Source organism: Mobula birostris, chromosome 2, assembly GCF_030028105.1.
Source record: "Mobula birostris isolate sMobBir1 chromosome 2, sMobBir1.hap1, whole genome shotgun sequence".
NCBI lineage: Eukaryota > Metazoa > Chordata > Chondrichthyes > Myliobatiformes > Myliobatidae > Mobula > Mobula birostris.
The window spans coordinates 198,376,746-198,387,395 of NC_092371.1; the positions used below are offsets into that span (position 1 = coordinate 198,376,746).

The 10,650-nt window shown below is 42.2% G+C and overlaps 1 protein-coding gene across 1 annotated transcript in view; it reads left to right on the forward strand.

Annotated features, from left to right (window-relative positions):
* LOC140211093 (adhesion G protein-coupled receptor F5-like) overlaps window positions 1–10,218 on the forward strand; it is a 56,616-nt gene extending 46,398 nt beyond the window's left edge. Inside the window, exons 6-9 of the mRNA XM_072280541.1 lie at window positions 5,114–6,472; window positions 9,731–9,772; window positions 9,850–9,903; window positions 10,153–10,218. Of these exons, the coding sequence (XP_072136642.1) occupies window positions 5,114–6,472; window positions 9,731–9,772; window positions 9,850–9,903; window positions 10,153–10,218 (1,521 nt within the window). The remainder of the gene's footprint in view (window positions 1–5,113; window positions 6,473–9,730; window positions 9,773–9,849; window positions 9,904–10,152) is intronic.
* Window positions 10,219–10,650: the final 432 nt, after the last annotated feature.

A 10,650-nucleotide genomic window follows, 5' to 3' on the forward strand; every position in this document is an offset into this window, starting at 1 on the left:
TGGATGTCCAATCGTTATACACCTCCATTCCCCATCAAGGCGGCCTCAAAGCCCTCCACTACTTTCTGGACAATAGACTTCACCAGTTCCCACCACCACTACCCTCCTCCAGTTGGCGGAACTGGTACTCACACTTAAATTCTCTTTTGGCTCTTCCCACTTTCTTCAGACCAAGGGTGTAGCTATGGGCATTTGCATGGGCCCCAGCTATGCCTGCCTCTTTGTTGGTTATGTGGAACAGTCTATGCTCCAAACCTATACTGATACTGCTCCCCAACTTTTCCTTCACTACGTTGACGACTGCATTGGTGCTGCTTCCTGCACCCATGCTGATCTTGTCAATTTCATCAACTTTACTTCAAACTTCCACCCAGCCCTCAAATTCACTTGGTCTATCTTGGACATTTCTCTCCCCTTTCTTGGTCTCTCGGTCTCCATCTCTGGAGACAGACTGTCCACTGACATCTTCTATAAGCCCACTGACTCTCATAACTACCTTGACTATACCTCTTCCCACCCTACCATTCCCTATTCCTAGTTCCTCTGTCTCCGCTGCATCTGCTCCCAGGATGAGGCTTTCCTTTCCAGGACATCTTAAAGTCCTCTTCCTTTAAGGATTGTGGTTTCCCTTCTGCCGTCATCAATGATGCCCTTACCTGCATCTCCTCCATTTCCCACACTTCGGCCCTCACCCCATCCTCCCGTCACCACGCAAGGGACAGAGTTCCCCTTGTCCTTGGTTTGAAGGTATGAGACGTGAATTAGCTAAAATAGACTGGCAAATGGTACTTAAAGGGTTGACAGTGGATATGCAATGGCAAGCATTTAAAGATTGCATGGACGAACTACAACAATTGTTCATCCCAGTTTGGCAAAAGAATAAACTGGGGAAGGTAGTGTACCCAAGGCTAACAAGGAAAATTAGGGATAGTACAATTCCAAAGAAGAAACATACAAATCAGCCAGAAAAAGCAGCACACCTGAGGACGGGGAGAAATGCAGAGTCCAGCAGAGGAGGACAAAGGGCTTAATTAGGAAAAGGAAAAAAGATTATGAGAGAAAGCTGGCAGGGAACATAAAAACTGACTGTAAAAGCTCATAGATATGTGAAAAGGAAAAGATTGGTTAAGACAAATGTAGGTCCTTTACAGTCAGAAACAGGTGAATTGATTATGGGGAACAAGGACATGGCAGACCAATTAAATAACTACTTTGGTTCTGTCTTCACTAAGGAGGACATAAATAATCTTCCAGAAATAGTAGGGGACTGAGGGTCTAGTGAGATGGAGGAACTGAGGGAAATACATGTTAGTAGGGAAGTGGAGTTAGGTAAATTGAAGAGATTAAAGACAGACAAATTCCCGGGGCCAGATGGTCTGCATCCCAGAGTGCTTAAGGAAGTAGCCCAAGAAATAGTGGATACATTAGTAATAATTTTTCAAAACTCTTTAGATTCTGGATTAGTTCCTGAGGATTGGAGGGTGGCTAATGTAACCCCGCTTTTTAAAAAAAAGGAGGGAGAGAGCAACCGGGGAATTATAGACCGGTAAGCCTGACATCGGTGATGGGGAAAATGCTAGAGTCAGTTATCAAAGATGTGATAACAGCACATTTGGAAAGCGGTGAAATCATTGGACAAAGTCAGCATGGATTTGTGAAAGGAAAATCATGTCTGACGAATCTTATAGAATTTTGAGGATGTAACTTGTAGAGTGGATAGGGGAGAACCAGTGGATGTGGTATATTTGGATTTTCAAAAGGCTTTTGACAAGGTCCCACACAGGAGATTAGTGTGCGAACTTAAAGCACACGGTATTCGGGGGTATGGTATTGATGTGGATAGAGAATTGGTTGGCAGACAGGAAGCAAAAATTGGGAATAGACAGGTCCTTTTCAGAATGGCAGGCAGTGACTAGTGGGGTACTGCAAGGCTCAGAGCTGGGACCCCAGTTGTTTACAATGTATATTAATGACTTAGATGAGGGAATTAAATGCAGCATCTCCAAGTTTGCGGATGACACAAAGCTGGGCGGCAGTGTTAGCTGTGAGGAGGATGCTAAGAGGATTCAGGGTGACTTGGATAGGTTAGGTGAGTGGGCAAATTCATGGCAGATGCAATTTAATGTGGATAAATGTGAGGTTATCCACTTTGGTGGCAAAAACAGGAAAACAGATTATTATCTGAATGGTGGCTGATAAGGAAAAGGGAAGGTGCAATGAGACCTGGGTGTCATTGAAAGCGGGCATGCAGGTACAGCAGGCGGTGAAAAAGGCAAATGGTATATTGGCATTTATAGCAAGAGGATTCGAGTACAGGAGCAGGGAGGTACTACTGCAGTTGTACAAGGCCTTGGTGAGACCACACTGGGAGTATTGTGTGCAGTTTTGGTCCCCTAATCTGAGGAAAGACATTCTTGCCATAGAGGGAGTACAAAGAAGGTTCACCAGATTGATTCCTGGGATGGCAGGACTTTCATATGAAGAAAGACTGGATGGACTAGGCTTATACTCGCTGGAATTTAGAAGATTGAGGGGGGGAATCTTATTGAAACGTATAAAATTCTGAAGGGATTGGACAGGCTAGATGCAGGAAGATTGTTCCCGATGTTGGGGAAGTCCAGAACGAGGGGTCACAGTTTAAGGATAAAGGGGAAGCCTTTTAGGACCGAGATTAGGAAAAACTTCACACAGAGAGTGGTGAATCTGTGAATTCTCTGCCACAGGAAACAGTTGAGGCCAGTTCATTGGCTATATTTAAGAGGGAGTTAGATATGGCCCTTGTGGCTAAAGGGATCAGGGAGTATGGAGAGAAGGCAGGTACAGGGTTCTGAGTTGGATGATCAGCCATGATCATACTGAATGGCGGTGCAGGCTCAAAGAGCCAAATGGCCTACTCCTGCACCTATTTTCTGTGTTTCTATGTCCTCACCTACCACCCCACCAGCCTCCGGATCCAGCACATTATCCTCCGCAACTTCCGCCACCTTTAACAGGACCCCACCACTAAGCACGTCTTTCCCTCTCCACCCCTCTCTGCTTTCCGCAGGGATCATTCCCTCCGTGACTCCCTGGTCCACATGTCCCTCCCCATGGATCTCCCACATGGCATTTATCCATGCAAGTATAAGTGCTACACCTGTCCCTACACCTCCTCTCTTGCCACCATCCAGGGCCCCAAACAATCCTTTCAGGTGAGGCAACACTTCACTTGTGAGTCTGTTGGGGTCATCTATTGCATCTGGTGCTCCTGGTGCGGCCTCCTCTACATCAGTGAAACCTGACGCAGATTGGGGGACTGCTTCGTCGAGCACCTCTGCTCCATCCGCCACAACAGACAGGATCTCCCAGTTGCCACCTACTTCAACTCTGCTTCACATTCCCATTCAGATATGTCCATACATGGCCTCCGCTACTGCCGTGAAGCTAAACTCAGGTTGAAGAAGCAACACCTTATATACCGTCTGGGTAGTCTCCAGCCCCTTGGCATGAACATTGAATTCTCCAACTTCCAGTAATTCCCTCCCCCTCCCTTCCCCCATCCCAGTTTCACTCTGCTCCCTCCTCCAGCTGCCTACTATCTCCCTCATGGTTCCACCTCCTTCTACTACCCATTGTTTTCCCCTATTCCTTCTTCACCTTTCCTGCCTATCCCCTCCCTGCTTCCCCTCCCCCACCCCTTGCTCTTTCCCCTTACTGGTTTTTCACCTGGAACCTACCAGCCTTCTCCTTCCCACCCTCCCCCCACCTTCTTTATAGGACCTCTGCCCTTTCCCTCTTCAGTCCTGACGAAGGGTTCCGGCCCGAAACATTGACTAATCGTTTCCACGGATGCTGCCCTACCTGCTGAGTTCCTCCAGTGTGTTGTGAGTGTTACTTTGACCCTAGCATCTGCAGAGTATTTTGTGTTTATGATAGCACTAGCCTGCCCAGAATCCAGGACATCTTCAAGGATCAGTGCCTCAGAAAGGCAGCATCCATCATTCGGGATCTCCATCACACAGGACATGCAGCTTACCAGCTGTTCAACACTCCCTAGATCCTATCATTTACTGTACATGACCTACCTTTGGTTGCTCTCCTAAAATGGAATCGCTGAGAAACCATGGATTTGCTGTCATTAATTGATGGCTATAAGTGTTAGCTCAGATGATTAGGTGTTTTCTTCATTGAAAACCAACAAATGCAGATACTGGAAATCTGAAATATTAACATGAAACCCTGCAAGTACTCAGCAAGCCAGACAGCATCTGTGGGAAGAGAACTGAGCTGATAATAGGACTTTGATCTGAAGAATTAAAGACCTATCGTTTCTTGATTTTCATCAGAGCCAATTCGCCATCTTACAATTGCTCCTGATTTGCTAGTATCTTATTTTGATACCTAGTACTCCCAGGGTTAGAAAGGGAAGAGTTACCTCTTCCAGACATCAAGTGGAATGAGGACATGGGAAGTGGGTTACCCTAGTATTATTAAATGTCAACTATTCATTGGAATAAAATTGCCTGGCATGATAGTAACAAGTACTCATTCTTCTGAAGTTCTGCTCATAATTTAAATAAACTCACAAGCACGTTTAAAAGAGTGGAACAAAGAAACTTATGTAAATGCATATAAACCTTCACTAATAATTCACAGGTACACATCTAACTAATAATAGATATCCATTATTGAATGAAAGTACCAAAATGTTTTGTACTCTGTTTCCTTCATATATCAAAGTTGCTATTAAATTTATTGATTTCTTTCCAGCTGTACTATCTATAGAATTACTTAAAGTCATTCAGCAGTCAAGGTGGTAGTGGAATCCTTTAAAAGTTCCATGAGAAAATTTACAGATACTGGAAAACCAAAGCAACACACAAACTGCTTGAGGAACTCAACAGGCCAGGCAGCATCTGTGGAAAAGAGTAAACCATCGATGTTTCGGCCAAGAAGACATCATCAGTCCTGAAATGTCGACAGTTTACTCATTTTCATAGATGCTGTCTGACCTGCTGAGATCTCCATCATTTTGTGCATATTGCTTTTTGTCATTCTCAAACTGTTTCTATTTAGTTCCAAGAAGAATATGACTGTATAATTCACCTAATCAAATGTCCTCTTACATTTTCAGAATTTTCTTTCAACAATAAATTCTCTGGTTAATGATTCTGCATTGACAGCCTGGACCTCAGTACAAAATGAAAAGAATGATTCCAGCTCTGAATTATTAAAGTCAATAGAAGGCTTTACCAGATTATTGTCACCAAACAATCAAACGTTCAACATCATAAAACCAAATATTCAACTGAAAGGCATTAGGGTTGCACCTGGCAAGAATTATGATATAGAATTCAATGATATCAAAATCAAAAATAAGTCTATAACAAATACTGTATACATGGATAAAAGCAATCTGGAGAAATTAAACAAGGACTCTCTTGTTATGAGCATTGCATTACCAACAATGAATGATATCCTAAAAGAACCTCCAGGTAGCCTCAAATTGAATGGTCTTGTGATGTCAACAACTGCAGAAAATAGCAACGTTTCTATAAAGATGTACTTCATGCCATTAGATACCACACTTAATCAATCAAGTGCACAATGTGTGTTTTGGAAATTGGAAACTGGAAAATGGGAATCATATGGATGCAAGCATGAATTAAATGGAAGCTCTGTTATATGCATTTGTGAACATCTGACATCCTTTTCTCTGCTGATGTCCAAAGAAGCTAAACAACTGAAGAATACCCAAACTTTTAACACTATAACCAAGATTGCTCTTGGTGTATCTCTGGCAAGTTTGATAATCAGCATTCTTATAGAAGCAGTTGTATGGATGGATGTCACAAAAAATAAAACCTCATTTGCCCGACATATTGCAATTCTGAATATTGCGCTGTGTCTAATTGCCCTGGATATACTTTTTATTGCACATGACTTTCTGAAACCAAAGAACTTGAAGTGTACGGCAGTCATTTTTTGCCTACACTTCTCCTATCTTGCCTTGTTTTTTTGGATGTTCACTCTTGGCCTGCTACTTCTTTACCATTTAGTTTTTCTTTTCAAAGATCTCAGCAGATCATTTATGATGCTAACCTCATTTAGCCTGGGCTATGCATGCCCGCTTATAATTTCTGTCAGTGTGTTTGCTTATGCCCATATAAGGAAGCAATATACTGCAATGGACAAGTGCTGGATCAATAAAGAGATTCTCTACCTTCAGTTAATTTTTACATATGTGCCATTGGCCATCGTTGGAATCAACTTCTTCATTACGATATTTGCCATAGTTAAGATATTGCGACCAGGCATCGGAGAGAAGGCAAGAAACAACCTAATTGAGAAAAATTCAGTCAAAAAAATTTTAAGGTGTATTATAATTCTAACTCCACTGCTGGGTCTCAGCTGGATACTTGGATTCATGTTTCTGGCTAAGTTTTCTCATGATGGTTTACGTTATTTATTTGATATTCTCAATGGGCTTCAGGTATGTATAATTTAATGTCTGTAACTCTTTTATGTTGCTGGTCAGATTTATTTAAGTTATGCTTGTAAAACATCACCAAGCAAACATGCTTTTGAGATGTAAAATGTTGCAAGGCACTGACTATGGGCCAAGCACAGGTAGATGGGACTAACTCACTGAGCAATAGGAAGCATGGATAATTTGGGCTGAAAGGCCTGTTTTCATGCTGTATGCCTCAACGACACTTTGTCATTCATTCTTTGGGGTATTTCTTCTGTTTGGAGGATGTCTGCAGAAAGTAAGAATTTCAGGTCGTATACTGTATACATTTCATGATATTAAATGGAACCATTGAACTATAGAATAACCATATAACAATTACAGCACGGAAACAGGCCATTTCAGCCCTTCTAGTCCGTACCGAATGATAAAATGTGGGGAGAATAGACAAGAACCGACCCAAGATACCTGCACAAGGGACATAGGATATTGCTTGCTCAGGAATGCACTCCTTGAAACTAATGCCATAGACATTTTACTCAAAAGATAAGTCAATTTCATTTTTTAAAACAATTCTTGCTGTAAAGGAGTGAGTCAATAACTGTGATCTACAGACTAAATCCTGCCTTGGAAAGAGTCTTCTAGTTGATCGATGTTATGTGAAGAGGGAGAGGAGATGGGCGAGTACAGGGAATGCTAGGTGCCCACGGAGAGCCACAGTATAGTTAAAGGCTCAAAATTTCTATCTGAAAATAGAAGAGCAGGTTGGAACAATCAACTTATTCAAAAGGCCTGGAAATAAGAAGTGAACATTTTCAATCAGATTTGAAAAAATAATGTTCACTTCACAGCAAAAATTATTTTCTTTAAGCTATGGAACAGAGGTAATCAATTAACTATCTTTCATATGGAGATATTTCTGTTGCTAAGTCATCCTTGCATGCAATGCACTCTAGTCCAAGGCCTTGCAAAATTCTGTTCAGGTTGGGGATGGTGACTGGTGGGTGTGAAGAAGTGATGTATACCCTGGGGATATTCAGAGGTAGAGGAGCATAGAGTGAGTGGCTTCACCATAGGATTTTACAGGAAATTAAGAGCAGCATTCTCATGAAAATACTGTTGTACTTAGAAAGAATGGATACTCAGTAAAAGGAGCTAATTGATCTAATTAGAGGGAGCTAGGGCTTTACTCTTTGGAGAGGAGGATGATGAGAGGAGATATGATAGAGGTGTACAAGATAATAAGAGGAATAGATAGAATGGATAGCCAGCGCCTCTTCCCCAGGGCACCACTGCTCAATACAAGAGGACATGGCTTTAAGGTAAGGGGTGGGAAGTTCAAGCGGGATATTAGAGGAAAGGTTTTTACTCAGAGTGGTTGGTGCGTGGAATGCACTGCCTGAGTCAGTGGTGGAGGCAGATACACTAGTGAAGTTTAAGAGACCTCTAGACAGGTATATGGAGGAATTTAAGGTGGGGGCTTATATGGGAGGCAGGGTTTGAGGGTCGGCACAATATTGTGGGCTGAAGGACCTGTACTGTGCCGTACTATTCTGTGTTCTATGTAGATCACACATAAGACATTTCCAGCATAAGACAATCCCACCTTTCAGCAATTGTTGAAGAATCCTGCAAATTATGGCAGTTCAGATACACATCCAAATCCCTTTTTAAGGTGATGATGGTTCCTGCCACTGTTACCTCTTCAGGCAGCGAGCTCCAGATTTCCACTACCCATTTCCCCATCAAACCTTCTACTTATATAATTTTAAATCAATGCCCCTGGTCTTTCCTATTTACTCCACCTAGCTCCTCTTGATGTAAAGAGTATTACGCATTAGGCCTGCTCAGGTGGTCAGAACTCCATTGACAGCATACAATGGCATGGAGTTGGTTGCACTATTTTTACATAATCTTTATCAGATTCGAGAACCTTCTTAGTTGGGATTTACAGTAACTTGTACTTTTCATTCGATTTGGAAAGTAGTATTGTGGGAAATGGTGCTCATGGTTTTAAAAGTTCAAAGATTGCATGTGTTTCAGATGCAAGGTATCCACTTTGGGTATTAAAAAAAGGACTGAAACTTTAAAAACTGATTTTCAAATACTTCTGTTGTCCCTGAGAAAGTGGTGGTGAGCTATATACTTGAATCAAATTTTCACACGATAAACTCACGTTTATTAGATTCCTTCAAGGAGGCCACTTTGCTTATTCAGCCAATGTCAGCTCAGAGTATTCTCAGTAGTTCTACTCTTCCATTCATTGTTCTCATACCTATTCTTTCTAAGCCGCCCATCAACTTTCCCAAGATTCCTCTGCTATTGACCTGGCCCATGGGCAATGTACAGTGACTAGATGACCTACTCATCAGTATGCCTTTAGGATGTGGGAAGAAATCTGGAGGAAATTCATGTGGTCAAAGACAGCCCTGGTCTTGTTGCAGGCTGACATGGCCTGCTTCATTCTCTGAGAGTTTATAGATGGAGCACCCACATTTCTGATCTCATGATTAAACAAAATACCATTGATTAAACAGCTGAAGATGACTGAATATGTGACATTTCCATGAAGACCTCCAGTGATATGCATGGACTGGGATGATTGATGTCCTAAAACCACAATCATCTCTTTGTGTGAGCTATGACTTTGTCACCTGGGATGTTTTTCACTCAATGCCCAATGGTTTCATTTTTGCCATGGCTCCTTGATGTCACATCAGGTTAAATGCTCTCTTGATGTCAAAGTTATTCATTGTTACCTCAGGTTCTTAGACCAAGCCTGTTTTGATACCTGTAAACTATGAGTCCCGGTGAAAACTAAATTGAGCATTGGATGAATATAGTTGCACACAAGTAGTTTGACAGGACATTAGGGTAGCAGCCCATTAATTTGACATCTCATTGGCCTCTCTGAACATTTATTCCACTTGAATGGTTTGACTTAAGTGTGAACCATTTAAGAAGAGAACCAGAATACTTTGCCTTTGCTACCCTGGCTAGATCCAAGTTGTATCCCATCCTGACTTGGAAACATATCACTACTCCTTTGCCATTGCTGAATCAAAATCTTCAAACTCCCTACCCAACAACCCTTTCCTTACCTTCATCAGAACCACAGAGGCTCAAGAAAGCATCTCAAGACCAATTAGGGATAGGCAATAGTGACAACCTTATCTTGAACAATAACTTAAAGAAAGCAAATAGTACAAGCATTTTAATTGTCTGATATATTATGTGTTTGTTTATTTGTCTGAGCTTATGTTTCCTTTGTTTTCTCAGGGATTTTTTGTGTTGCTTTTTGGGATAATCATGGATAAAAAGGTAAACTACATTCATCACTTTAGCCAATTTTATCTGTTTTTCTTATCACTAACGTTTTTGTTCTGTTCTTCTGTTAGGTACAAGAAGCTCTGAAAAAAAGAGTACTGTCAAAAACTCCCTCACAAAAGTTGGTAAGCTATTGTTTGATTTCCATCGATGTAATGCTCCTTACATTCTGAAATCAATAGGCCAGGTCCTACTGGACATAACTACTAGACTGGGACTACAGCAGGTGGTGAGGGAACCAGCAAGAGGGAAAAACACACTTGACCTCATTCTCACCAAACTGCCTGCCACGGAAGCATCTGTCCATGACAGCATTAGTAGAAATGACCACCGCACAGTATTTGTGGGGACTAAATCTCGTCTCCACATTGAAGAAACCCTCTACCGTGTTGTGTGGCACTACCACCGTGCTAAATGGGATAGACTTCGAACAGATCTAGCAGCCCAAGGATCTATGTGGCACTGAGGGCCATCAGCAGCAGAATTATACTCAACTACAATCTGTAACCTCATGGCCCGGCATAACTTCCACACTAACATTACCACCAGGCCAGGAGATCAACCCTGGCTCAATGAAGAGTGCAGGAGGGCATGCCAAGAACAACACCAGGCATACCTCAATATAAGGCATCACCCTGGTGAAGCCACAATACAGGACTACTTGCGTGCCAAACACCATAAGCAGCAGGTAATAGACAGAGCTGAGTGGTCCCACAACCAACCGATCAGATCTAAGCTCTGTAATCCTGCCATATCCAGCCGTGAATTGTGGTGGACAATCAAGCAAATCACTGGAGGAGGAGGCTCCATAAATATTCCCATCCTCAATGATAGAGGAGACCAGCACACCTGTGCAAAAGATAAGGCTGAGG